Source organism: Leucopleurus acutus (assembly GCF_964270905.1).
Source record: "Leucopleurus acutus genome assembly, chromosome: 16".
Taxonomy (NCBI): domain Eukaryota; kingdom Metazoa; phylum Chordata; class Mammalia; order Artiodactyla; family Delphinidae; genus Leucopleurus; species Leucopleurus acutus.
Window position 1 is genome coordinate 87,271,805 of NC_139158.1, and position 27,649 is coordinate 87,299,453.

General features: G+C 65.1%; 3 protein-coding genes across 3 annotated transcripts; 1 reads left to right on the forward strand and 2 right to left on the reverse strand.

Moving 5' to 3' along the window:
- Positions 1-14: 14 nt before the first annotated feature.
- PTK6 (protein tyrosine kinase 6) lies at positions 15-13,103 on the reverse strand (the record flags this gene model as incomplete). The annotated part of the gene is given in 18 exon segments (XM_082857861.1): positions 15-110; positions 279-373; positions 489-573; positions 1,363-1,515; positions 1,518-1,587; positions 1,826-1,983; positions 3,036-3,217; positions 4,519-4,587; positions 4,590-4,664; positions 5,297-5,369; positions 5,371-5,451; positions 5,983-6,173; positions 6,431-6,552; positions 8,076-8,434; positions 9,674-9,825; positions 9,973-10,103; positions 12,731-12,908; positions 12,911-13,103. Coding segments are annotated over 18 exon segments (2,454 nt in total). The 5' UTR covers positions 13,095-13,103.
- Positions 13,104-15,483: 2,380 nt separating this feature from the next.
- Positions 15,484-16,440, forward strand: FNDC11 (fibronectin type III domain containing 11; the record flags this gene model as incomplete). The annotated part of the gene is made up of 1 exon (XM_082856980.1): positions 15,484-16,440. The coding sequence occupies one exon, from the start codon at positions 15,484-15,486 to the stop codon at positions 16,438-16,440; it is 957 nt and encodes a 318-aa protein (XP_082713106.1).
- Positions 16,441-17,166: 726 nt separating this feature from the next.
- On the reverse strand, positions 17,167-27,372 carry HELZ2 (helicase with zinc finger 2; the record flags this gene model as incomplete). The annotated part of the gene is given in 38 exon segments (XM_082857862.1): positions 17,167-17,221; positions 19,902-20,022; positions 20,073-20,747; positions 20,750-20,771; positions 20,774-20,848; positions 20,852-20,964; positions 20,967-21,192; positions 21,195-21,487; positions 21,539-21,758; positions 21,761-21,806; positions 21,887-21,963; positions 22,262-22,443; positions 22,446-22,596; positions 22,600-22,640; positions 22,643-22,736; positions 22,740-22,818; positions 22,820-22,868; positions 22,871-22,988; positions 22,992-23,013; positions 23,950-24,160; positions 24,163-24,376; positions 24,380-24,509; positions 24,511-24,522; positions 24,609-24,627; positions 24,630-24,698; positions 24,701-24,745; positions 24,748-24,818; positions 24,820-24,982; positions 25,030-25,108; positions 25,472-25,579; positions 25,639-25,717; positions 25,719-25,820; positions 25,998-26,299; positions 26,303-26,418; positions 26,421-26,816; positions 26,819-26,844; positions 26,846-27,040; positions 27,368-27,372. Coding segments are annotated over 38 exon segments (5,001 nt in total).
- Between the last annotated feature and the right edge of the window lie 277 nt (positions 27,373-27,649).

The following is a 27,649-nucleotide window of genomic DNA, read 5'->3' on the forward strand; positions in this document are numbered from 1 at the left end:
CCTGGGGTCCCTCCCTAGCGGGCCACCTCCGAGATCTGGCTCCGGTTCACGTGGGCAGACAGCTCCGGTGAGTGTGGAGCCTTGTATCCGAGAAGAGGTGGGGTGCCTTGCTATCCTGGGGAGCCGGGGAGAGCAGGCAGTCCCAGGGCAGCCACAGAGATCGGGGTCCTCTGAGTAAGCCCGCCTCGGCCCCTGCTGCCGCGGCAGGAGACAGGGTCTCTGGCTTGGGTCCGGAGCCCTCGAGGAGGCCGTCCTCAACCTGGTGTGGAGCAGCTCACGCGCCCTGCTCTCTCCCACGTGCCTTCCAGTAAGGGCGACGTCTCCTGTAGCCTCTTGTAAGGCACACTCTGGGCAGGGCCCCCGGCAGCCAAAACTTTAAGGGTGAGGGGAAGGGGGTGTGGGAGGCTCTACGGGGCCCCACCCGGGGCAGCCCAGCTTGGGCAGAGCCCTACTTGGGAGCTCTGTGTGTGGCTGGGGAGTGGTCTCACCCTCTGCTGGCCTCCTGGGGGCAGGCGTGGGGGGTAGGCTGGTGGCGTCCACGTGCCTCAGTGGCCGGCAGAGACTGACCGGGGCCTGGGGGTCAGGAGAGGGCAGTTCAGTGAGGGAGCGGACGGAGGCTTGGTGTGAGGGCGGGGGCCTAGAGGGGTGGTCTCCACTGGTTAGCAGGCTGGGCTCAGCTGGCCACACCGCCCCAGCTCCGCTCTAAGTCACGGGAGTCGGGAGTCCATCCCAAGGCATTTGGGTGGCTTGTGGCCCCCAAAGGCTGCACCTTCTGTCCTGCCTGCCCTCAAATGTGTCCAGGCACAGTTAGCCTGCCCCCCACCCAGTCCTTTCGGTCACAGTGTCCAGACGTGGCCCCCCAGCCCCCCCGGGGGCAGCTGGATAGGAGCAGCGGCTGGCCCCGGGGAGCAGGCGTCAGTGCCCCTGTCTCCACAGAGCACTGAGGGGTCCACACCCCCTTATATCCAGGTCTCAGGCAAGGCCAGAGGGCACAGGGAGTGCAGCCAAAGCCTCGGTCCCCACCGCGCACGGCCCGGAAGCTCAGCCCTGGTCCTGACAGCTGGCGGGCTTTGGGTCAGGACCAGGGACAGGTCCACTCCCTTCGGAAGGAGGGGCGACCTGGCTCCTGGAGCCCCAGGGCAGGTGTTGGCTGTGGAGGTCCCAGCACTTTCCAGGAGCTGGTGTCAGGCGAAGGGGCAGTCCCAGCTCCTGGCTGCACTGGGCAACAGGTGGGCCCAGGGCTGCCCGAGCCCCTTCTCGGGAGTGTCCGGTTGATTCTGGGAGCTGTTGGTACCTTCAGCAAATCCTCAGTAAATCTGGGTCAGCCCACTCCCATGATCCGAGGTTGCTCAGGCCCCTCACGAGGGCTGGCCTGGCCTTCAGGCAGTGGCAAGGAGGCGGCCGACGCAGCAGGTTCTCGTACCTTCTGAGGCTGGAGAGCTTTTCCCGCAGCCCTTTGAAGCGGGGCCTCTGCTCGGGGTCCCTGTGCCAGCACGAGAGCATCAGCTCGTGTGTGTGGTGGGTGGGCACTCCAGGGGGCAGGGCATGCGGTAGCCCGCCTCTACCCTCAGGAAGGTATGGACATGCCTGTGGCGGGCAGGACAAGAGGGACTGTGGAGGCAGGGAGGCCAGTGCCGCCCCCCCTCCCGCAGGAAGCCTTGGGCTGTGCCCTCGCCCTCTGCATCCCTGGCACTCATTTCTAACGCCCTCCCTCTGGACGGTGACGCCTGGAAGGCATCAGGCACCCAGTGATGGTGCAGGTGCAGGGGCTGTGTCCAGGTGACGGCCCCCTCCCGCCCTGCCCGCAGTTGGCAACACTGGGTGCCCAGTACCTGGACAGGGCATCTGACCCCTGCTGGAAATCTCATGGAGGAGAACCCCGAAGGACCAGGTGTCAGATTTGATGGAGTAATGCCCTCGGGAGAGTGCCTCGGGGGCAGTCCACTTGTAAGGGATGCTGTGGTCATGGAAGAGGTAGACGTTCTGCGATCAGACACACTGGGGGCGGGCCTGGGGGCCGCCTGCACCCTCCCTCCCCACAGCATGGACAGGCTCGGGGAGCCCAGTGCTTGGTGGGCAAGTGTGCGGTCGGGACCCACACTGCGTCAGGGCTTCCTGGGACCCGTGCTGCCGGAGCTGAGCAGGCAGAACCCGCCCCAACAGGCCCTGCCCTAGAGGACCATAGTCGCGAAGCCCAGCAGAGAGCTTCCCAGGACAAGGGGCAGAGTTTCTCCAGAAGTGAGCTGCAAGGAGACACCGGGAGGGGCGGTGGGTCAGCAGCCAAGCTGGCGTGGCGCTGGGGCCCGCTCGAGGAGCACACTGGAAAGGCTGACGCTTAGCTCTGGGGCATCACGATTCAAGGAGCCCCTCAACTTCTCAGCGTGTGACTGAGAGTCCCGGAGGTGCTGGTATCACCTGCCTGCTGGGCCAGGCTGAGCATGGAAGAAGGACACTGGCCAAGGGCGAGTGAGGAGTGGGCCCGCTCCCCCCACGCCCTGCCACCTGCGCACCATGCCCTGCTGTGCTGCCCCCAGCCGCTGGGCGCCCGAGCTGGCCCTGTGTAGCTGTCCTCCTGGACTCAGACAAGTGCCTGCACTGCCCTCCCAGGAGCCTCCTGATCCCGTTAAGACCCAGCTCCGGGGGCTTCCCTGGTGGCACAGTGGTTAAGAATCTGTCTGCCAATGCAGGGGACATGGGTTCGATCCCTGGTCCGGGAAGATCCCACATGCCGTGGAGCAACTAAGCCCATGTGCTGCAACTACTGAGCCTGCGCGCCTAGAGCCTGTGCTCTGCAACAAGAGAATCCACTGCAATGAGAAGCCCGCGCACCGCAATGAAGAGTAGCCCCCACTCGCCCCAACTAGAGGAAGCTTGCGTGCAGCAACGAAGACCCAATGCAGCCAAAAATAAAATAATTAAAAAAAAAAAAAAGACCCAGCTCGGGCTCCACAGCCCACATCTCACCTGAGGGCGGAAGGCCCACGGGACCCTCCAGCTCCCGGCACCCTCTGCTCTCCGCCCTCCCCTGGCCCTACCTTGATGAGCCTGCCCAGCCCCAAGTCCCCGATTTTGCAGATGTTGTTTTCCCCCACGAGGATGTTCCTGGCGGCCAGATCCCCGTGGATGTAATTATGCAATTCCAGGTAGCACATGCCCCCGGCCACCTGTGTAGCAATGCCCACCAGCTCCGAGATGGGCAGGGTTTTCTCATCGGAGTCTGCAGAGGCCAGGGGAGGCCAGCGTGAGTGGGGCCAGCCAGGGCCAAGTCCTCTCTGCAGACTCCTGCGCTCAGGGGTGGGGCTGGGACAAAGGGCAGATGGGCTGGTTTAAAATTGGAACTGTGGACCCACTGCAGCTCTTGTGGAGGGCTGTTAGGTATCAGAGCTACCACAGTCCATACATACCCTTTGGAATTTCCTTCTGGGAATCCACACTGAAGCAATAGGAACTCAAAGACGTATGTACAAAGATGTTCATCACAGCATTATTTACACGGTTAAAAACCTCAAAAGGTTTCAACAGGCACCTGAGTGGACGTGGCACATCCACGTGCTGGTGCACAGACCGTCAGGATTTCATTTCTGATGAACAATTAGTGATACAGGAAACTGCTTGCAATGATCAAGTGAAAAGCACTGCAAATGTGGCCGTATTAAAATGTACCCCCCAGGGTGAGATAGGGAGGGAGGGAGGGAGGCGCAAGGAGGAGATATGGGGATATATGTATGCATGTCGCTGATTCACTTTGTCATACAGCAGAAACTGACACAGCACTGTAAAGCAATTATACTCCAATAAAGATGTTAAAAATAAATAAAATAAAATATACCCCCAGATACACACATATGCATACTGGGTGTCATTTATCCTACGGTGCACGTTTCTCCCATTTCAGCGTCTCTGAAATTGGGCTGCATCTGCATACAATGGCGTCTCCACGAACTGGCTGCGACCGTCTGGTTTGGGTGTTTAATGAAACACCGGGGCTTGTTATAGATGATGAGGTCTGTGCAGCAACGAGATACGTGGTGTGTGAGCGCGTGTGTGCAAGTGTGAGTGTGTAAGCAAACACCAGAAGGAGGGACAGCGCCTTCTAGGAAGAGAGAACAGCAGTGAGAACCAGGCCTGTGTGTTCCAGAAGTGGGGGGGGGGGGGGGGCAGGCCACGCCAAGCGTTTGATTAAAATGGCCTCAGTTCACCGAAGGTGTAGGAATGATGAGTGGCTTTTCTTGTCTTTGTTCTTATCTGTATTTTGTCAAATTCCTGCAATGAACGGATGGTACATTTATCACAAGATATTTTAAATCCTTTCTTAAAACAGAAAAGGCTGATGAGCAATCCCAGGCTGTCTGGTGAATGGCATGCAGGCGGGGGGTGGGGGGGTGGGGGGGCGGGGGAGGGGAGGGGCGGGGCGGGGCGGGGCGGGGGCGGGGCGGGTTGGGTTTTCTTTTTCTTTCTGTGCCTGTTTCCCGTTCCCTCCAGCGGCACGAGTCATTCTGGTCCCCCCACCCCGCTCACCCCGCAGCAGCTCCAGCAGGCTCCCCTTGGGCAGGAGCTCTGTGATGATGTACCCAGGGTCCCCCACGGTGCCAGGATGGGCTTGTGCCGCGGCTTCTTCATGGCCTGGATCTCCGACTGGAACGTGTGCCGACGCAGAAGCTCAGCTGTCGGGGCAGGTGGGCGGCCTTGCTGGGTGCAGCCCTCGGAGGAGCTGAGCCCCTGTCCCACCCATCCCCCCGCCCGCACGCAGCAGCGGCTCAGGAAATGTGGGCGCCCTCCCCGACGCCCCAGCTCCCAAGCCAGGATGCCAGGGCAGACACAGCCTGGCCCCCACTGTTCACACAAGGGTCCACTGTGCCCACCAGCTGCTCTCCCCACACCCCAGGGACCACAGACACCCCCATGTGGTTTATGCCTGCCCAAGCCAGATGTGGAGCTGGAACACCCCCTCCCAAGGGTGTTCCCTTGCACCCCTGGGCCCCTGGCTCCCGAAGTGGGCGATCCCAACCTCTGGTGGGTCCCAAGAAGATCTTAGATGAACCTTTTCAGATTTCTAGTGATCTACTTATTTTAATGGATTTCCTTCCATTTATATGAAGAATTTAAAATTCCCTTTTAAGATAAATGCATTTAGATAACAGCATGAAAGGAGAATGCCATCCGGACACTGCGGCAGGTGCCACAGGTGATCCAAGTTAGGGCGGCGAGTGGCTGGCAGGGCGTCAGGGCCCAGGGCTACTGGGCTGCCCCACGCCCGTGAGTAAAGCCAGAAGTCCCTGGCCTGGAGCCCGCTCACCTCCGACGATCACCTTGATGGCCACTCGGACCTTGTCCTTCCAGAGCCCTTTGAAGACCTCCCCAAAGTAGCCAGAAGCCCAGCTTCCCGCAGAGCGTGAACTCTTCCCGAGGCCTCTCCCAGTCGTCACAGTGGGGCAGGGGCTCCAGCTCATGCTGCAGGGACACGGGGCGGGGGCCCCCATCCTCGGGAAGTCAGCCCCTGGTCTATCCTCAAATGTAGGGCCACGTCCTGCTTGGGAGGGTCCCAGTGTCTGGCATGTGGCCAGGCTCTCCCAGGGACTGCCCCAAGCCTGGCTGACCCCTGCTGTGTCCTGCAAACAAAGGCCACCACCACCCCTCCCCCGCACCTGCTCTGGGCCAGCGACACTGGCCTGACTGCCACCCACACAAAACTCCCGTCTGGCTGCTCGCCGGGGCACATGGCCCAAGCTCCCACCAGCCCAGAGACTCAGGACGCAGCAGGAGCACAGCTGACCTCTAGCTGGCCCAAGGGTGAGAGTGACTGGGCAAAGGAGGACATGTCCCCTGCCCACCGTCCCCCCGCGCCCGGCTCTGTACAAGGTTCCCACGTAGCCAGAGTCCCTGGGCTGAGTGTTCCCAGGGGTCCCCCAGCCAGTCAGGGAGTCAGGACCCACACCCACCTCCACCCGAGGGTTTGTGTCCCTGTTGGGGGCAGGGGCCTACCTTTCGGCGGGGCGAGGTCAGCCACAGGTCGTGGGACAGGCTCTGGGCCTCGTGGTGGTCCACGAGCTTGGGCAGGCTGAGGAAGGACACAGCCTCGTTGAGGTGCAACTGGCCGTCCTGCCACCAGATCTTGTAGTGGCGAACGGTCTGCTGGTCCCGCACCGGACGGAGGGGACGCTTGTGAACAGGTGCTGAGAGAGGCCCACTGGCAGGGGTGCCCCCAACACGGAAAGGAGAGAACCGCCAGACCCCAGGGAAGGCACCCAGGCCACAGGGCCTGCACCCACTGAGGGTCAGAGCTCCCAGAGCAGGGCTTGGACGTCACAGCGCAGTGGAGGGGACAGGCCGGAGGGGCCGGGCTCTGCATGCACGAAGGGCTTAGGGACCAGGAGCCCCGAAGGCAGGCCCAGGTGGGGCTGCGGAGCGGGCAGGGGCGGGAAGCGGGCACCCGAGAGGACGCAGTTGGCGCCTGGCTTCTCGCTGACCCGGATCAGGAAGGCCCCCAGCTCGTTGCCCGTGGCCTGCAGTCGGTGCAAGGCTTCCGAGAGAGAGATCCGGCCAAAGAACCACCTGCGGGGCGGGGGGACCCTGAGCCGCGCAGCCCCCCGCCTGTGCCCCCCACCAAGTCCCAGCCCACCTGATCCGCTGCCTCCTCGTGCCCCCAACCCCGGCCCACAGCTGCCCGCGGACACTCACTGACCCAAAGGCCCCTTCTTTGCCCATCACCGACCCCAAATGTCCCAAGTGGCCAGTTCTGGACCTCAGGAAAGACCCTGGTGACCCAGAAGTGGAGAAGGCCCCTCCCACTACCCTTCCCGGACTGTCCCCCGTCTGTGCGGACAGAGCCCCCCACCCTGTGGGTACAGCAACCCTCGCCAACCTCGGCCGTGGCTCTGTGGCCATTCTCCTGGACCACATCGTTCTGTGACTCTGTGGCCGCCTTGTGTACCCGGGCCACAGGCACGCCATGCTCTGGCACCGTGGGACCTGGGGACGCACATGCAGCCACACACGTCCACAGGCACTCTCACACCCCAGCTCCCAGCGCAGGGCTGGGCCTGCGGAGTTTCCCAGGGGACCTCTGCTGCCAACCGCCCCGCCCTTTGCGCCCTCGGCTCCCTCAGGCCCCGTCGGAATGTGGGTCCCTGCACGGAAGACCACTGCCCAGCACTGAGCCCCGTGGGGTCCACGGGCCACCCCCACCAATCCAGCACCTCTGGAATCTCTCCCATTTGCCCCACCCCCCACCAACCACCCTGCCTCCTTCCACTTCTCGAGTGTGCTGGGTTCCCAGGGCCCGCGGCTCTGCACTGGCAGTGCCGGCCCCTGCCTTGTCACTGTCGGGGGCCCTGCCTGAGATGGTCCTGTCTGCACCACGCTTAGTGACTCCCCCCAGGAGGGGCGACCCTGCCCGTGTCGGCTCCGGCGCACAGCAGGTGCTCAATCAGTGGCGTGCACAGGCACACGGGGGGGCCGTGGGAATCCCCCCGCCAGACCCTCCCGTCCAGAGCTCAGGGAACCACCTGGGGTCGCGAGGACACACGCACGCCGGGCTGCGCCTGTGGCCCAAGCTTGCTGGGCCGCCCTCAGGCCCACAGTCGTCTCTGGGAGCCACCTTGCCAGCGATGGGCAGCCGTGCTGGTACGGGCAGCAGGTCTGTGGCCCACCCCCGGGCAGGCCTGTCGCAGTGGCCTTCCCGCTCCCTGACTAGGCCAGCAGGCTGGTTTCCGGAGTTTGGAAGGTGAGCGAGGCTTCACTCCCCAAAAGGCCCAGGCTCTGCCTTGGACTCACTGTCAGCTGGCTGCCCTTCTCTGGGTCCCGGCACGGAGGAGGGGCCGGAGCCTCTGCAGCCCCCATCCCCAGATGTCACACAGCAGAAGCCCGGCCAGGGATCCCAAGGCCAGGATGGTAGGCCCAGCCCCACTGGGGGGGCAGGGAGACAGAGCCACGGGCCACCCTCCTTGGCAGCCCAGGGTCCCTGCCCGCACCCAGAGCCCAGCCACAGCGGCGCAGAGCTCTGTCCCGATAGACGCCCTGCAGGGCCCAGGGACGGGCAACTTGGAGTGACCCACGAGGGCCGTGGGGAGACTCACGGCTCCAACCCCACCGTCTCCTTGGCCAGAGCCCTGCCCACCCGGTCCAGCAGCACGGTCCACCACCACTCCTCCTCCTTTCTGGCCACATGGAAGAGGTCCCCTGCCCGGAAGCTCAGCTCCTGGGCTGTGCGGGCCTCGAAGTCCCAGAGGCCCACATACTTGTGCTCCCGCTGCCCACCGCCACTGCCCCAGGCTCCAGGGGGCCCCCACCCACCTGGTCTGATGACCTTGACCGCCACGAGCATGGAGTCCGGCCACAGGCCTTCCCACACCTCCCCGAAGTAGCCTTCGCCCAGCTTCCTCCGCAGGGTGAACGCAGAGCGGGGTCGCTGCCACTCGTCCTGTTCAGGGGGCTTCTGCGGGTGTGGGGGGCATTCAGGGCCTTTGCCCGTGGCTCCCTAGGCAGAGCGGGCAGCTGCTCCTGGGGCCCCAGGCCTCTGGCCCTCTGCCCCTGCGCCCCAGCACACGCTCAACTCTGGCCCTGGCCGGGGCAGGGGGCCCGGGTGCTGACCTCCGGAGGCCTGGCCCTAATTGCTTCCAGACCTAATGGCACCTTTGCTGGCGGCAGGCATCCATCCACAAGCGCTCGTTACTGCCCCTGTCCAGACTGTCACTAAGAGACCAGAGAAACCAGATGGCTGCCCGGCCCCCCGGCAGGACTGCTCACCTGGGACAGGCGCAGGTACCACGGCTCCAGCGCAGGTGTGGCGCCATCCCCACTGGCATCTCCTCCCACAGCCTCCGCACTGGCCTGGGGCTGCCGTGGGCGCCTTCCCCAACCTGCCCTCCCCTCCTGGCCGCTCTACAGGGCTGGGCGGGGTGGGAGGGCATCCTACAGGCCTCATCTTCCCCCCACCCCAGAGAATCCCATAGAAATATAACACCTGGGCTTCCCTGGCAGCGCAGTGGTTAAGAATCCACCTGCCAGGGCTTCCCTGGTGGCGCAGTGGTTGGGAGTTCGCCTGCCGATGCAGGGGACACAAGTTCGTGCCCCGGTCCGGGAGGATCCCGCATGCCGCGGAGTGGCTGGGCCCATGAGCCATGGCCGCTGGGCCTGCGCGTCCGGAGCTTGTGCTCCGCGGCAGGAGAGGCCACAGCAGTGAGAGGCCCACTTATCACAAAAAAAAAAAAAAAAAAGAATCCACCTGCCAATGCAGGGGACACGGGTTCAAGCCCTGGTCTGGGAAGATCCCACATGCCGTGAAGCAACTAAGCCCGCGAGCCACAACTACTGAGCCTGTGCACCACAACTACTGAAGCCCGCGCGCCTAGAGCCCATGCTCCACAGCAAGAGAAGCCACCGCAATGAGAAGCCCGCGCACTGCAACGAAGAGTAGCCCCCGCTCGCCACAACTAGAGAAAGCCCACGCACAGCAATGAAGACCCAACGCAGCCAAAAATTAATTAATTAATTAATTTTTAAAAAGAAATATAACCCACAGGGATGAATCAGAGTGTGGAGGAGTCACTGGGGCACCTGCTCGCAGGCTTCATCAGGTCCCTCCCTGGCAGCACCCAGTGGGCCAGGTGGACGCGTGCTGGACAGTGTCTCAGGAGGGGCAACCTGGCAGGTAGGGGGGTGGGCATGGGCCCACCTGGGGCTCACAGGGCTGTCGCAGCTTCCAGTGGGCTTTGCAATAGGCCAGCAGCTCCTCCAGGCTGGGGACGAGCTGGTCCTTCTGCAGGGAGAGGCTGCCGGTGGCTGCTGTGGGGATGCTGTAGTGGTGGACTTTGGTCCGGGCCCAGACTGGGAGGGCACAGAGACGGAGGCCACATCTCGGCTGCAGCCTGCCCTGACCCTCCCGCCACCCCAACCAGGTGATGCATACTGTCGGGTCCGAGGCGGGTTGGGGGCTGGCACTGCCTGGGAAGCAACCACCCCAAGGTCAAGGGCACCTGGTAGCTGACAGGGAGTAGTCCCCATGGCTGCTCTCGCTGGGCCGCACGGGGAAGGCCCCCAGCGCGCTGGGTGGGGGCAGGAGCAGCTGCTGGGCCTGGGTTCGGCTGATGCCACTGAAGTACTCGCTGCAAAGGGCAGGCCCAGGGGTCCCCACACCAGCCCAGCCCCGAGCGAGCCCTGCCCGCCACGGGCCAGGCCCCAGAGGCCCACTCCGCGCAGGTGAGAGGGAGAAGGAACACCTGGCTCCCGGTACTGGGGACCCAGTCCGGGATCCACAACTGCCCCAGCCCCCAGGGCCCAGCCTCTGGAGTCATCGGGGACTGGACATAGGTGGGGGTGCCCCCCAAAGAGGGGACCAGGTAGGCAAAGCTGGCGGGCGGGTGCTGCTGGAGCCTGGGGTGATCTGATATTGCAGATCAGCGGCTGAGACAGGCCTGCCCTGGCACAGAGGCCTGTGCCCACCCTGGGGGGCTACAGGGAAGGAGCCAGAGTCAGTCGGGGGTCTGGGCTGAGGCTGGAGGCAGGAAGGGGTGGGGTGATGGGGGGCAGAGCGGCACAGGCCTGAGGGACGTTGGGGGGGAAATCAGCAGACACGCGGGGAAGTGTCAAGGACCTGTGGACCTGGGTCTCCCGAGACGAGCCCTGGCTGGATGGCAGGCTGGGGACACACTGATGTGGGAGCAGGACGCACAGCCCCGTGCGGCTGCCGGGCTCCTCCTGCAGCCGGGCCTGCTGTCTGGGACCCTCTAGCCAGGAGAGCCTCTCCCACGGGAAGGGCTACAGGGGGCCTTCCCTGGACAGCAGTGCTTCCCACCCCACCCCTCCCCTGGACCCACTTCGGGGCCTGGGGGGCTGGGCCCAGCCCCCGCGCGCATCCCGCCTTCCGCGACGTTCTTGGAGCCCGTCCCCGGAGTGTGCAGCAGTGGGCGACAAGACCGGGGGCCCTGCAGCTGGAGAGCAGTGAGCCTCTCTGTGGGGGTTGAGGGGTCTCCCCGGCCCGCAGGCCTGGGGACAGGAGCCAGGTAGCTGGGGCTGAGGACACCACGAGTGTGGCAGCCCTTGCATCTCAGCCCAGACACACAGTCATTAGCTCTTCCTCCCAGCAGCCCCTCCCCTCCCCCAGGACCCTGCCAGCCGCCTCCAGGAGCTGCTCTCGGGGTCCGTCCTCCACCTGGGATGACTGTAGGCCCCTACCCATCAGAACGGCTGGCTGTGGGGTGGTGGCCTGGAGTCCTCTCAGAAGGCACCTTCCTGGGAATCAGGCTTTTCCCCCAGATGCAAATCCCCCAGGAGACTGTGGGAATGCTGAGAGGCCCCCAGGGTGCTGAAGGTGGCCTGAGTGAAGCTGAGACCTGCTGCTGGTCGGCAGAGACCGAGCTTGGTGCAAGACCAGGGGCCTGCGTCAGGGCGAGGTCTGGGCAGCTGAGCCTCGCTTTGCTGGCCCCGTTCACCAACCAGCTTCTGACCTGTTCTCAGCCAGCATTTCACCTCTTGGTGCTGGGGCTGGGAAGAGGCGTCTCTGCCCCAGGGTTCCCCAGCTGGCGCCCCCTCCATCTAGAAGTCAGGGATGGGACTTCCCTGGTGGCGCAGTGGTTAAGAATCCGCCTGCCAATGTGGGGGACATGGGTTCGAGCCCTGGTCTGGGAAGATCCCACATGCCGTGGAGCAGCTAAGTCCATGTGCCACAACTACAGAGCCTGTGCTCTAGAGCCCACGAGCCACAACTACTGAGCCCACGAGCCACAACTACTGAAGCCCGTGCGCCTAGAGCCCATGCTCCGCAACAAGAGAAGCCACCGCAATGAGAAGCCCGCGCACCGCAACGAAGAGTAGCCCCTGCTCGCTGCAACTAGAGAAAGCCCGCATAGCAACGAAGACCCAACGCAGTCAAAAATAAATAAAATAAATAAATAGAAGCCAGGGATTACAGTGGCCGAGACGTTCAGGAGAAAGACGGGGAAGGACCACGCCCAGGGCGTGGATCGAACGTTTGAGGCCCAGTACTCTGTCCACAGCCACAGGGCACTGTGTCCACAGCCACAGGGCAGGGCCCTGCTCAGCGCTGGCACACAGCTGTGCCGGGAGGCTACCCTGTCCTGCGGACCCTGAGCCTGTGCCGAGAGGTCACCTCCTCTGGAAGAGCGCCCAGCCTCTGCTTCCCCCCCATGATCACAGACTGGCATGCAAACAGACAAGTGTCTGTGCCAGCCTCTCCCCACCTGTAGACTGCCTTGGCCCTAGGGGCCAAGGGCACTCAGGGCAATGGGTGGGCTCCCCCACCTGGATCCACCCTCCAAATGAGCCTCTCTGGGAGCAATCCCAAAGGCCAGGGCCATGTTTGCCCCATACCTGGCCCAGAGCAGGGGGAGGGGGCCAGGTGAGTGAGGACAGGTGAGAAGGGTGGGCAAAGACATCTCTGTGACCCAGCTTATCACCCCTTCCAGCCCCGGGTCACCACCTCACCCCGTCACAGCACAAGCTCACTACTGTCCTCACCGTCTCACTCAGAACTGCATCCCAGTCCCCAGTCCCCTGCCCTCCAAGGAATGACCCGTCAGCAAAGATTGCTGGATGCCAGGCCTGAATCCCTGGGTGCGATCAGGAGGGCCTGGCGAGTGCAGCACGCACACACACCCACCAGCCGGCTCGCGCCCCGGCTTAACCACGCCTGCCAGAGTCCCTGCCACCTTCCCTCCCAGCGGAATCGGGTGCCCAGGCTTACTGCTGTCTCCCCAGAGGGGGCGGTACTCACGGCTGGTTCCAGAGCGTCTCAGGGGCGGCCTTGGCCACGTAGGTGATGGGCACCAGCCCCGTGCTGGGCCAGCCCGCGAGCCGGCGGGCGAGGATGTAGCCGCCCTCCTCCCTGAGGGCGTGCAGCCTCTCCCCGCGGCTGACACTCAGGTCCTCCGCGCTCCGCGCCGTGAAGTCAGCGCCCTGAAGAGCTGCGCGGGGGCCGGGGGGTTGCAGGGCTCCGCGGTGGGGGGCTCCGCTGCCGCGGGTTCCGGCTCCACGTCGGCGTCGGAGTCCGGGTTCGGGAACCGCGGCGCGCCCGCCGGCCAGATCTTGTCCCAGAAGAAGGACCGGAAGGTCAGCAGCTTCCTGAAGAAGGGCTCCATGCCCGGCGGTGCGCCAGGCCCTGCAGGGGTCGGAAAGGGTGCAGCAGCGGGGCTCGGGGACCCCGACGGGGAGAAACTGGCGGCGCGGCGCGACGGTGAGCGCTGGAGCCTCGCTGGCGCAGGGTGGGCGGGTGAGAGTCGCTCCAGAGGTCCCCGCCCGCTCCCCGCGGTGCTCACATCAGCACAGGGTGGCCCCCCAGCCCCGGCCACACGACGGCCGCTGCTCTCCTCGACCTCTAGGGTGTCTCGCAGGCAGCACTGGTACCCCGACCGCTCCGAGCCGCGTGCTTCTGGGCCGGGATCTGTCCCAGGACGGCGTCAGGGCGGGGCCTGGAAGAGGGTTTCCCGAAACCTGCGTCTGGGCGGGGCTCTGGGGCGGGGTCTCGGTGGGTGGGGCCGTGGTGGGTGGGGTCTCGTGGGCTGTAGAAGGCGACGCAGGGAGGTCCCTGTGGGGAAGGAGACGTCTGGGTCTTGACTGTCAAGGTCACTCTCGTGGTGTGATCTTGTAGGACAGCTCCGCTAGGTGTTCCCCTTGGGGGAAATGGGCAAAGGGTGCTTGGGGTCTCTGTGTTATTTCTTATAACTGCAGGTGAATCCACAATTATCTCAAAACTGAAAGTTTAATTTTAAAAATTTAGCTGAGTAACAAGAAATAGAAAAAAAAAAAAAAAAGATGGGGCCAGAGATGGCAGAGGTCCAGGACATGCCTGACCCAGAGCAGGAGGGGAGACTGCTCTGCCGCCCACCCCCTCTCTGTGGGTGGGCCGCAGGGCTGCGGGCGGCTTCCTCTCACCACTTTCCAGGTGCCAGCCTCCCTCTCAACCTTCAGATAGCACCCCCTTTCAAATAATCCAACTCTTGCGTTTCAGACCCCTAAATAACGACACAACAGCTACAACTTACAGAGTTAGCGCCCAGGGCGCCCACGCACCCCTTCCCAGGCCTGGACCCAGAGGACATCTGATGGGCGCTTAGCCCGGCAAAGCCTCCTCCCAAGACTGAGGTTACCGGGAGTGGTGGGCGTGCCCTGGGAGGCAGGCCTTGCCACGGAACAGAATGGGAGGGGAGCTCAGAGACAGACACCCTAGCCTGGAAGGGTCCCCACCACTGACCTGCAAGGGGCGTCCCCTGGCTTGAAGAGGCATCCCGGCCGGGGCTCAGGCCGTGACGTTCCCAGGGAAGGGAGCGAAGCCTCTGGACGGTCTGTCTGAGCTGAAACCTGGGGGCGGGCCCGGGGCTGAGACTCGTTGGTTCCTTCAGTCGGGTCCTGGGGCGGGGAGCGAGCCCCGCGCGACCTGCCCGCAGCCCCTCAGGTTGAGGGCACCCGACCCCCACGCCCTGGGCTCTCCGCCCACCCCGCCCCCACCCCCCGGGGGGCGGGACGTCACAAAGGCCCGCGGTCCCCATGGCAACCCGCGGAACGCCGCGGCGCAAGGCTGGGCACGCCGGCTCAGCGCACAGTCGGCAGCACTGCTCCGCCCGCTGCACGACGAAAGGCAAGTGGGCGCGGGGAGGCGGGCTGGGGGGATGCAGGACTAGGGTGATGTGGCGGAGGTGGGGGTCGGTTGGGGGGAAGTGGGCCTGGGGCCGGGGGTGGGGGTTGTAGGGGGTCTCGGAGGCGAGGAGGGTGTAGGTCTGGGGTAGGAGGGCCAGGACAGAGGCTTCTTTGGAGGAGTTCACCAGCAGCCCCTCTGCCTTTTCCACCTGAGAGACGGTGGGCATCTGGAAACACCTCGGACCCGGACCTGTAGCCAGGTCTGGAGCTAGAGTTCCCTCCAGAGGCAGCTTGAATCTGCCCCAGGCTCCGGCCACCGCAGGACTTAGGGCAGGAGTCCTGGGTCCTGGTCTCAGTTGCACCTCAGCCCAGATACCCTGTCTGCAGTGTTCAGGACCGGGGTCTGCCACCTCTGCCCCAGGAAGGTCAAGGCCTGGCATTTGGGGAGGGAGACCAACTTGGGTCCCAACCTCACTCTGCCCCTTAGCAGAGCAGCCTTGGGCGAGTCACTCAGCCTCTCAACTCCTTTCCGCACGGGCCGCCCTGGCCCAGAGCCCCCGTCTCAGCCCTGCCTTGTGTCGTCACAAACGGCCATCAGTAGAGTGTCGTGTTGGCCCCGCAGTGTCTAGACCTGTGGCCTGCTCACCCGGCCCTCCAAGCAGCCTCTTTCCAGAGAGACGAGCCCTCCCCACAAAGTTCTCCCCGCGCCCCCCAGCAGGCTAGAGGGCCCAGCATGGGGGCCAGTGGGCCTGAAGTAACCCCCACACAAACACTGCCCCGAGTGAGCCCCTGGGTGGGCGGCAGAGGCCGGTCTGACCGTCCCGCTCACACCGGGCCCTCCACCCGCTGCTCCCAGACAGTGAACTTGCAGGTGACAGGCTGGACCCGGACAGAATGAAGCTGGACAGCCCTCAGTGCCTCCTGGACCAGGAGGAGGCGGGGGAGGCCGGGGATCGGCAGCTGCTAGAGCCCGAGACGTGGCGGACCTACGCGGAGCGCCGCATCGCTCTGCGCAAGTTCCTGACCGCGGACCTGAGCCCCCAGCTGCTCAAGCGCCACCACGCCCACGTGGAGCTCCTCAGGAAGTGCTCCTACTACATCGAGATCCTCCCCAAGCACCTGGCGCTGGGCGACCAGAACCCGCGGGTGCTGCCCACCACGTTCCAGTTCATCGAGCCCCAGAAGTTCCAGCGTATGAAGAAGGTGGGCGCGACCCAGGCCAAGATCCAGCTCCTGCTGCTAGGGGAGCTGCTGGAGCAGCTGGGCCACGGCCGCTCTGAGCTGGACGCCCTGCTCGAGTCACCGGACCCTCAGCCCTTCCTGGCAGGCTGGGGGCTCGTGAAGCAGCGGCTGGCAGACCTGTCGGCCGTCATGGAGAGTTTCCTGGCCACGATGGTGCCAGGGCGTCTGCACATCAAACACCGCCTGGTGTCTGACATCAACGCCACCAAGATCCCCAACCTCCAGGTCACGCTGAGCGCCAAGACGCCCGTCACGTTCGACCGCAAGGAGTCGGTGGCCCACGAGGACTGGGCCAGCCTGCGCTGGTCTGTCACGCTCCAGCCGGCCACGCCAGAGCAGTTTGAGCTGCGCTACAAGCTGCTGGACCCGCAGACACAGCAGGAGCGCGTGCAGTATAGCATCATCCCCGTGGCCGCCTACGCCTTCGACGTCCCAAACCTGCTGCCCAACCGCTCCTACGAGTTCACCATCAAGAGGGTGGAGGGCTACACGCTGGTGTACGAGCCCTGGCTGGACAGCCTCACCCTGCAGACCGGGCCGAGGGCCCTTGAAGGGCCCGCCCCCCGGAGGCTGGGCAAGCTAAGCCCGGCCCTGACCACACCTTCCTAGAAATGGCTTTTTAGTACTTACACGCTAATAAAGAGGAGTATAAACACGCATCGGCAATCGAAGGAACAAACCTACTTCCTTGTTAAAGGGGGTGGCCGCCACATGAGCGTTTTTCCTGACTCAGCCCAGCCCACCCACAAGTCCCTGCCCCCCAGCTCCTGCTTCCTTTTCTAGGGGGTGCCCCAGGCTGGCCTTTCCAGGACACTGACCCCTGGAGCAAGAAGCCTCAGCCCTGGCACGTAGCTGCCGCTGCCAATGAGGAGGGCAGCTCCGAGGCTCTGCCAGGTGGCAGCCCCAGCCCTTCCCCCATCCCCATCACAACAACCAGCTGTGACACCTGGGCACAGGCTCTGGCCGCCTTTCCTGCCTCTTACGCTGGGATTCCTCAAGGGAGGGCAATACCCCCAAGTCCTGCGTGGACCCCAGTGGGGGCAGTCACTACCTGCAGGCACAGATAGGTGCCAGTACTGTCAGCCCCAGCTTCATCGAGGCCAGGGCCCAAGGCCAAAAGGACATTTTAATGAAAATAAAAGTACCATCTTCTCCCCAAAAGAAGCTGAAGAACCCCCATTGCGAGGTGGGTTAGGGTCCTAGCAAGGGAGCCTGGTAGGTAACCCCCCCAGGTCCACACAAATGCATACCTCCTGTTGGGGGCGGGGCCTCCCTACAGCCCATCGCCCCTCCCCACCAGCTCCCAGTGTGCCCCCAGCTCGGCCAGCAGCTCGCTCACTTCCTGAAGGCGACGCAGTCGTCGGCGTCTACCTGCTCCAGCAGCTTGGCCCTTCAGGTCCAGGAGGGCAGCGCCGTGTACCCTGGCTACGGCGGAGGAGGACTGTCCACGGGAAAAGGCCAGAGCCGCCCTCGGTACACTCCTAACCAGCTTTCCGTACGCACACCGTGATGGTCACTAGGACAGCAGGCCCCTGAGAAGATAAGGTGTGGCCAGGGCAAGGGGTCAGGAACAGGGTCCCTCCCCCACTGAGAAGCGGTTTGGTGAGGCGGGGACCTTAACTGGGTCAGAAAGGCCCAGCAGCACCACCCCAGCTATGGCCAGTGTCCTCTGCAGGGCTGGTATGTCTCAGCCTGCAGCTCCCCTCCCAGGCCTCTCCAGCCACCTGCGTGCTGCTGTATGCCACCCAGGGCGTCCAGCCACACTGTCATGCTATCTGTGGCATCGCGTGGCTATGAGGGGCTCCCTCCTGGGTGTCCTGCAGATGGACTTGTCCCCAGGCTCCCAGGGGTCCCGGGCAGAGTCATTGTGCTTACTCCAAGGAAATGTCCGGAGCAGCAGAGGGTGGGGCATGGCAGAGAGAAGTCTGGGGAGGGGAGAAGGGCAGGAGAGGCCAGGGGACCAGAGATGTGGGTTTGTGCTGGGTCACACTGATCCAGAGCCTGCACGCTGCGGTGAGGGCTCGCCAAGGGAGCTGCCCGTGGGTGCTGGGGCCTGGCACGCCGTCCGAGGGACTTCGGGGTCGGCGCTTCCCTCCCCTGGCCCCGCCTCGCGACCTCCCTGGGTAAGGCAGTGCCACCGCAGGTACCCGGCTGCGGGCGGCTCCGAAGCGCCCTCCCGGTGTGGCCGTGGAGGCCGGGGCACAGGTCCGCGTCCGCCCCGCCCCATCGTGCCCGCGGCTTTGTGCCTCGCTGGCCTCTCTCTCATCTGGACTCGTTCGCTGCCTGGCACACACGGCCGCAGGCTTCAAATCGCGCGAGACTTAAAAGCTTGGCCCTCACTGCGACGAGGCCCCGCCCCCCGCCCTGCCCTCGGCCCCAGCTCGCAGCTGTCTGACCGCGGTCCAGCCGGGGCTTCAACACCTCTTCCTCCCGGAAGCCCTCCCTGACTCCAGGTTGATGAGGGCCTGGCTCCCTGGCTCGGGGCGTCTGCTCCTCCTCTGTTCTGGCGCTTTTCGGGAGAGCCTAGAATTCCGCGTGCCTTTGTGGCTGCCCTAGAGGAGACGCGCCCTTTGAAGCAGGGCTCACCGGGCTGTCGCCGCTGCACAGAGGCCACGGGGAGGTGGGACTGCACTGAGAGTGGCTTCCAAGGTCAGGGCTGCCTCGGGAAGGGCTGGGCTCGGGGGCAGAGGTTTCCACAGAAGGCAGGACAAAAATGCACCCTGAGGGGCAGGTGAAGGTCCTCAGTCCTGCAGAGAAATGCAAACCCGGTCAGGTTGTCCCAAAGGCCCTGACCTGGGAGCAGGCCTGAGGGTGTGAGGGGGCTGCAGAAATCTGGGTGGAGCACAGGACAGCCACCTGGGGCACCTCCATCACAGCCCTGCACCCCCGCAGGGGTCTTGTCATCTGGTTCCCCTCGCAGGGCGCCAGCCCCTGAAGGACACAGGGCTGTGGGTCTGAGTCAGACGGGGCAGTGGTGGCAGAGAAAAGGCCGCCTTTTCCAGGGAGGCCTCCTTGAGTGTGGGCTGAGGACCCTGTTCCAGTAAAAGACACTGGCTTTTGGTGTATGTTTTTTTAAATGGGACTTCCCTGGTGGCGTAGTGGTTAAGAATCCACCTGCCAATGTAGGTGACACGGGTTCGATCCCTGGTCCGGGAAGATCCCACATGCCGCAGAGCAGCTAAGCCCATGCGCCACAGCTACTGAGCCTGCGTGCCACAACTACTGAAGCCCACGTGCCTAGAGCCCGTGCTCCGCAACAAGAGAAGCCACCGCAATGAGAAGCCCGCGCACCGCAATGAAGAGTAGCCCCCGCTCGCCGCAACTAGAGAAAAGCCTGAGCACCGCAATGAAGACCCAACGCAGCCAAAAATAAACAAATAAATAATGTTTTTTAAAAAAATGAAGTGAGCCCCACAGACGGCACCCTGTGTGGTCAGGGACGTCCAGAGACCCAGGAGCAGCCCTGACACGACTCCCTTCCTGACCCCAAACCTTCCCAGGGACACCAGGTCTCGTGCTGGTCCAGGACCCCCCTACCCCTGAGATGCTCCCTGTCACCAAATGTCCCAGCACCGCAGATCAGCAGGGAGGGTGGGATCACAGACCCTACCTCCTTTCTCCCAAGTTTGCGCACCAGGTGCGGCCTGGCCTGCTCCCAGCCCTGGAGAAGCCAAGACAAGGAGGTGGTGACTGTGTTTGGCCGCGCCGGCTCCGTGATCCCTGCTCAGTCAGGCGGGTGCAGGCGGCTGGGAGGTGGCCGGCAATGAGCACTGAAAGCACGTGGGATCCTGCTGAGAGGGGCCCCCCCCAGGCAGCGGCAGCAGAGGGCTCTCCCTCATTGTCCTGGCAGCCTGGGGGTGGTGGGCGGATGGGGTCTCCAGGAAGACACGACGGCCCCTCGGGACCTGCAGGAGGCAGGCGGCACCAGGCTGCGCTGGGTCTCACAGGTGTCCAGGTGTCCGCTCCAGAGCGGGCAGCAGCAGTGCGGGAGGAGCTGGTCTCCTGCCAGTGGGGGGGAGGGTCCGCGGAGGCCCCCACCGAGTGCCCCTCCCCCACCTAGCAGCTCTTACCGAAGATGCAGAGCGCCTCCTGGGCCCAGGAACTTTTCAGCCAGCTCCTCGTGCCACGGGTCCAGGCCGCTCTCCAGGCAGGCGCAGATGGTGCTCGCCAGGGCGTCGCGCCGCTCGCTCCCTGGTGGGGGCTGGGGGGCGTGGTGAGGCCCCTGCTGCCGCCAGCCTCACCCCGCCTCTGGGTGGCGGAGCACACGGTCACGCCGGTGACACCAGCTTCCTCGAGTCTCCTTCTGATCTCCGACGCCTGGGCATGGTAGGGCTCGAGGATGGCGATGTCCTCGGGGTCCACTGTGCCTCTCAGGGTCAGCTGTTTGGTGGTGCAGACCCGAGGGACCAGGGGGTGCGGGTGAAGCCAGCCCTGGTGCCTGTCACGCCCTGGGCTCCTCCGACGCCTCTGCCTCCCCCCCCAGGGAGCCCTCCCTGGGCAAAGGGGACCAGGGAAGGTCTGGCTGTGACACCACAACTGCCGCCTGCTCTTGTTGGCCTTGGAATCCGTGCCCCCTTGGTCCGTCAACACCAGCAGGCTGTCCCCGAGGCTCTGCACATCGCCAAAGATGACAGAGCAGCTCTCCTTGTTCAAGTGGCCCAGGATGCTGGGCGGCTGCCTCAGGCCCTGCCACGTCTTTAATTTCTTTTTGTCCACGGTGGAGGTCAGGAAGCTCCGGCACTCCTCCCAGCAGCTGGGCACCCGGCTTAGCTCCGCGTGGTGATTCTGCAGCGCCTCGGAGACCAAGGCTGGGTCGGATGAGGCTCCCAACTTCAGCCCATGTTCCAGCTCTGGAACTCGGAGACTCTGCTCCCAGGTGGTGGCCTCGGGCAGCACCTTCAGGACGCCGCCCAGCAGGAGTAGAAGCACTGCCGCCACAGGCCTCCACGCTCAGAAGAAGCACAGGCCTACACGCTCGGAAGAGCCGGCGGCGCCGGGCCTCCGCCGAGAACTGCTCCTACCCCACGTGCTGCACACGGCCCTGCAGGAGGCGGTAGACGGGCACCCGCAGCGCGTCCTTCCACCCAGGCACAAAGGTCTTGGGCACAGAGCCATCGCTGGGGGTCACGACGCGGGGTCCCACTCGTCCACGCAGCACACAAAGGCCAGCTGGCGGCAGCCCCTCTGGAGCACGCTCACCACATGGCCCAGCGGCACTGTGAAACCCTCACTGAGGACCTTCACCCGCACCTCGTCCCCCGCGAAGGCCATCCCGTGGTGCAGGTGGCCCTTGACCTGGATGGGGCCGTGGTGCTCATCGCCCGGTGGGATGGCGGTCCTCCGCTCGAAGGTCTCCTGCTGCACCACGTGTGATGCCTGCGAAGCAGGTTCTGCAGCGTGGCCCGTGGCAGGTTCACATACTGCTGCGTCGGCCAGGGGGACAAGGGCCTGGCGAAGGTGTCCAGCAGCCCGTCCTCCCAGACGGCCACGGTCACACTCCGGGTCCCATCCAGGAGCTCCTGCAGGGTGGAGCTGTCGGCGCAGGGGTCCCCCTCGGAAGGCCAGAAGTCCTCAGGGTCCTCAGGCTCCCCCACCTCCATCCGCACCACGGCTGCGGGCCCCCGCCCCTCCTCTGGGATGGGGTCCCCGGCCCCCGCTGCCACAGAGCTCTCTGCTCATTGGGTCCAGCGCTGCCTCTGGACCAGGCTCTGCTCCACCTGCCCCAGAGACAGGCCCCCGGGGCGGACGCTGCGATGCTCTACGCATGCACGGAGGAAGCTCGTCCAGAGCTGGCTGCAGGCCCCAAGGGAGCAGAGGGCCACGGCGTCACCCACGGCCACCACCTGGGACTGGGCACGGGTCATGACACTGTTGAGCACGTGAGCGTCCGTGAAGAACTCCAGGGCAGGTGCCCCCGGGCTCACCAGAGGCTCCGGTGGGCGTGTACCATGGTCAGCACCACCACCCAGAAGGGTGGGTGCCCCGGGAGGGGGACGATCACATGGTCAGGCTAGGCTGGGAGGGGGAGGGGGCCCACTTCCCCAGCACCAAGCACCCACCTGGCAGGATCTCCAAGCTGCACAGAGACCTGGCCAGGTTCCTCTTCCTCAGCTCCTGCCTCAGCGAGCTCACCTGGGCACACACGGCCAGGTCGGCAGGCCCGGGTGAGCTCTCAATGTGCAGTGAGGGGCCCCAAAAGGACAGCGGCCCCGACAGAAACAGGACCCTGGCCCCCACGCCCTGGGAGGTGAATCCCTCAGCCCCTTGTACATAAGGGGAAACCGAGACCGAGGAGGTCCAGCCTGGGGGCACACAGGTCCACCAGGCCACGGGGCGGGGAGGCCGTGCCCTGTCCTCCGCCAAGCTTCCCTGCTGGGAGTGGGGGAGGGAGGCTCTCCCGGGAAGCTGGGGCTACCTGGGCACTGCCTACCTGAGCACCGTGGGACACAGCGCAGATGGCTCTCTGCTCCTGGGGGCCCCAGCAGTGAAGCCAGGTGTCACCGACCTCCTGCACCTTCTCAACGACCTGCACGACCTCGGCCGTGCTCAGGCAAGTTGTCATAGACATGTCGTGCTCCGGGCTGCCCGCCACGTGGCAGAAGGTGACAGCTTAGTGCTGGGGGTGGTGCAGGCGTGGATGGGGCTGCCCCCGGCCACGTAGAAGTGGCGGGAGACAAAGCTGACGATGACCTCGGTGCAGCAGTAGTTCCCGTGCAAAGTGACGTGGCCCCTCTTGGCAGCCGTGTGCATCTCCTCCCGGCAGTGCTAGGCCAGGCGGCGCAGCAGCGTGGGTCCCGCCGCGGGGCCCCCGCCGTGCGGGAGAGCCTGGGCGCGACCTGCATGGGGTCGCCCCCCAGGACCAAGCAGATGCCGGGCGTGGCACAGCGTAGTGAGGTGAGCGTCTCTCACTCCAGCATCTGGGTGGCCTCATCGATGAGGATGTGGGAGAAGAAGCTGGCGGGCTCCCTGAGCTTGCGGGCCTGGGACGCGGTGTCGCTCCAGCTCAGCCCACATCGGCACGCGGAAGGCCCGCAGCCCTTGGTCAGGCAACAGTAGCGCAGCGTGGCCGCGTCTGTCTGGCTCAGTGGGCAGCCCATGTCCATCACCCAGAGCGGAGTGGCCTTGGGGTGACCGCTGCTGACACGGCTGTGGAAATGCTAGGCGATATAGATGTCTGCTGCCATGCGGGGGGCAGGGAGAAGAAAGGGCATGAGGGCCTCAGCAGCTAAAGCACCTACTGTGCGTCCAGCCCTGAATTCAAACGGACACCAGAATTCAAGCGAGGCAGTCAGACCCCTCCCTGCACTGGCCCCCACGGGGCTCAAATGTCAGCAGCGGGGACAGACCCAGAGAAACAGGAAGGTCGGAGCCTGAGGAGAACTGGGCAATAGCAGGGCATCGGGGTGGTGGGGGAGGACGTGAGGGAGGAAGAGAAGGGCACAGTGGGGGTCAGGCAGCTGGGGTGGCCGGAGACTGGGGATGACCCTGAGCCACGGGGAGGCTCGCCCCCCAGCCCCTCAGGCGCCCAGGACCTGCACACCCGGAGGAGATGCCGGAGCCCCGCCCCGCTCGGACCCCTGGGCACCCAGGCCTGCTGGGACTCAGCCCCGGGCAGAGATGGGGAGACCCGAAGCCTGAGCGGCTGCCAGTGTTGGAGAACCGAGATGATTCGGGCCAAATGGAACTTCACAGTAGAGTGAAGAATCTGTTTCTTCAAAAAACACCCAAGTCTCGCCCCAGGAAATGCTGGGCGGTCCAAGCCACACCCCTGCCCACCACCTGCCTGGCCCAGGGCCTCTGTGGAGGCGCCCACGGCCCAAATGGAGAGCGGGCAATGGGGATGAAGCGCAGATGTCCCCGTCCGCAGGCCAGCACTGACAACTGTCGGGGGCGTCCCGAGGATGAGAGACTGGGACCGGCCCCAGGGACTGTGCTGCCCGCCCGGCCCAGCCCCCCTCTCTGATGTGCTGGAAGTAGCCACCCAGGCCTCCAGTGACCCCGAACAAGGCAGAGCCCCGGACCCCAGGTGCCCCTCTTGTCCTGGGGTGAGGCCATCACAGCCGCGTGTGCCCAGCCTGGCGAGCAGGTGGTGGGCATGCCTGAGTGGCTCTGACTCACCTGTTGGTGTGCGTACAGAGGAGCGCCTTGGTGTGGGGCTGGCGGGCGACCTCCAGGGAGGCCATGGCCAGTGTGTAGGTCCTGCCCGTGCCACAGGGGCCGCAGATCAGTGGCGGGGCGAGGGGCTGCGTGCCCCCTGGGCTGGTCCCCGTGACGACCGCCACGGGCAGCTTCTGCCAGCTGCTGCCGGGCGGAGGGCAGGGCACAGGGCAACGGCCTGGTGCCAGTGGGGGAGGGCCAGCGGGGCCATCTGGAACTGTACTTCTAAGATCCGCCTGGTCTCGGGCTGCAGCCCCAGGGATGCGCAGTAGTGGGCGGGCGGCAGCAGCCACAGCGTCTGCTCCGAGCGGGCCCGGGTCTCCACGGGCACCTCAAGCACCCTGAGGTCAGGTGCAGGCACGGGGGCCACGAGGGCTGTGCTGACCGCTCAGCCCAGCAGAAAGCCCTTGTCCGTGTCTGGCACCAGGGAGGGGATGGGCACCTGCACGTACAGCGCTCCTGGTGGCGGGAAGAGGATGCCCAGGGCTGGCGTCTCCAGCGCCGTCTTCAGGGATACCGGCCTGAAGGTTCAGCCTGGTGGGGAGGTCACGGGTCAGCTGACCAGAGCCGCGGCCTGGCCGGGCCCTCCACTCCCCCACCTGCTCGCCTGCCCCACCCACTTGGCCACCAGTTGCTCAGAGCCGCCTCCTCCTCGTAGAGACACTGGTGCAGCCTCTGCCGACAGCTGGCAGCGGAGATGGGCCCAGGTCAAGGCCGCCAGGACAGAGCTCCAGGCCCAGAGCAGGCACCTTGTAGTGGCCATCAGGGCTGCCTGCTTGGCCGTCCTCTCCACGCCAGGCCCCACATGGCAGTTGCCAGCGTGCCAGCCCCTCTGGAAGGCCAGGCGTCCCGCAGAGCCCCCAGGAGCGCACCTGGCCCAGCTGCAGCTCCAGCTTCCTCAGCAGCACTGCCCAGTGGCAGAAGTGGAAGACCACCCATTGCTGGACGGCGCCGAAGCAAGAGCTCTGCACGTGCACCCCAACCCGGAACTGGGCTGGGGAGCCGGGCGTGCAGAAGCACTTCCCCAGCATGAAGACTTGCCCGGAGAGGGGCTGGGGGCCACCAGTGAGAAGTCTGCGTCTGGCGCCTGCTTGAGCAGGGCCACGTGTAGCAGGGGTGCCTGGGGGAGAAGACGATGCTGAGGTGACCCCTGGACCCTGTCCCAGCCATCAGGGTCCAGGTTGGTGCACAGACCACTCCCTCCCCTCCTGCTTCCGGGCTGTGACACCAGCAGGGTCTTTGGCCTCTTTGAACCTCTGAACCTCGGGGCTCCCTCTGCAAACTGGGGTCACTGAGCCCCTGTGGACGCTGAGCAAGGTGATGGTGCTGTGTGGGGCCCTCAGGGTGACCAGCCTGGCCCCTCCTTCTCTGCACCAGACACCCCCCAGAATCACCCCACGGGGCAGCCTAATCACAGCCTCAGGAGAGGCTACTGCAGAGCCCAGAGCCCAGCTGACCCACCCTGGCCGTGCTGACCCCTCACCTCAGAGTGGATAGTGAAGGTCCAGGCGTGCCGAGTTTGCTTCTCCTGGGCCTGATGCGCCAGGGGCTGGTTGCAGTGCATAGATACGCCTGCAGCGGTCTCAGCCAGCTGTGCGGGGGAGCCTGGCCCCAGCCCTGCCCCCAGCCACTCTCTCGGCCTCCACTCACCACCAGGACCTCACTGCGGCTCCGCTGGTATTTGGCCAGCAGCCGGGCCTGGTAAGGCACCAGCCCCTCCCGCCAGGCTGTGCTCCCTCAACGCCACCGTCCCGGTGCGCTGGGTCCACTCCTGCAGCTCCTGTTCTGAATGCGCCTTGGTGCACACTTCCCCGAACTCACGGAGGTTGGGCCTGGGGGGCGGGGGAGGGGGGCAAGAATAAATTCCGCAAGACAGCGCCTGGCACAGGCGGCTTCCCTAGACCTCCCTTCCCCACCCCTCAGAGGCTGGGGAGGTGCTGGCCACACAGAGGGGACAGGGAACCCTGGTTCAAGCTGAAGGTGGGCGCATCCCGCCGCCCCATCCTCACCTCGGGCAGAGCTCCAGCGTGGAAAGCCCGGTAGGCAGGCTGCGGCACTTCCAGGGCACTGTCATGCCTAAGGCCAGCCTCTGTGTATGCTCCAGGGAGGAGCAGCGGTTCTCGAAGGCCTCCCTGGAGCCGCAGGTGGCCCGGCAGGTGGGGCAGCACAGCTGGACTCCGGGGGGCTGGCCGTGGGGGTCTGTGTGCTCGTCCCCAGTGAGGGCACGCGGCGTGAGCAGCTCCTTGTCATGGAGACTCAGCTCTTCAGCCTCCCACACGGCCATCTCCACGGCGCGGTGGTTGCCCCCGCATCAGGACGCCCCCTGCCCGCACAGCCACCCTCGCCCCACAGACTTGCGGAAGGCCAGCGGCTGGCGGTGCGGGAGACGTGGCCACACCTCCACACCTTGCGGCTTCCTGCGGCCCTGGTGCTCACGAGGGAAAGGAGAGAGGGGCAGGCTCCGTGCCTGGGGCTGAGGCGTGGCGGACGGCGCTGGAAGCGTGGAGAGCAGAGCTGGAGGAAGCGACCCCATCTCTGCGCCGATGGCCTCAGCCAGGCGCGCGGCTCACCCCGGGCCCCGCCGCCCCGCACCCGGGTCTTCAGCCTCAGACGGCTGCCGCAGTGCTCACAGTCAAAGGTCCAGACCAGCGCCTCCTCGGGGCTCCTGGCAAAGGGGTGCTGGTTGTGGTGGCGCCGGCAGCCAAGCCCCGGCTGCAGGAGCGGCAGACCTGGCCGCGTGAGCTGTGGGATCATGGGCAGGCGGTCTGCCTCACGCCGCACCCTGCTCCTGGCGGCTGGCTTCAGGCGGGCCAGCAGGATATCTTGCAGCAGCTGTGCTCCAGCCTGCTCAGGAGCTAAGTCTTTTCCATCAAGCCACTGGGTGCAGCGGAAGCAGCCCAGACACAGGCCCACCTGGGCGCGCAGGCCAGCCAGAGATAGCTCCTCGGCGGCTTCGCGGCCCTGGCAATGCCGTCTCTGATGCTGCCTGGCTCTGCGGGGCGGTATCTGAGGCTCAGCTGGTCCTCTGCGCTGTTCACCTGCGATGAGAAATCTGGGACACGAGGACCGAGGGGCCGTGCACACCGGGCAGGGGCTCGGACACACTCTGCCTCTCCCACGGGCAAGGGAACTGACGGCGACACAAAGGTGATGTTTTAAAAGGAAATGGAGCGTCAGCCCTGAGTCAGAGAACCCACCACTCCAAAGTGAAAACTTGAGCCCACCTCCAGCAGGGGACCAGCGGTGCGACCCCAGCCCGGGTTGATGGCCATAAACAGGGGTGGCTGGAGCCAGTTCAGGACCAGAGTCCAGAGATCACTGACTCTCCCCTGAGCGACTGTGCCCCCGGGTGACTCAAACGTCTGAGTGTGGAAATCACCTCATGCCCCCCACTCCACCGCCCCTCCCCCAGTACCAGGGCCGCCCCCAGACCACAGCGGTCTCTCCGCCCCTGGGGTCGCCCCGCGATCCCTCCGCTGGTCCACGGTGGGAGAGCCCCTGGGTCTCTGTGCAGAATTCCAGTCAGGCCCCGCGGGGGTCGCCGGAGGGCAGGGAGAGTGTGACCCTGGGCAGTTTGCTAAAAGGGCTGCAGGTTTGCGGGGAGAGAAACCCAGAAAAACAGAGCATGTGGAAAGGTGCTCCCAGCAGAGCTGGTGGGCGG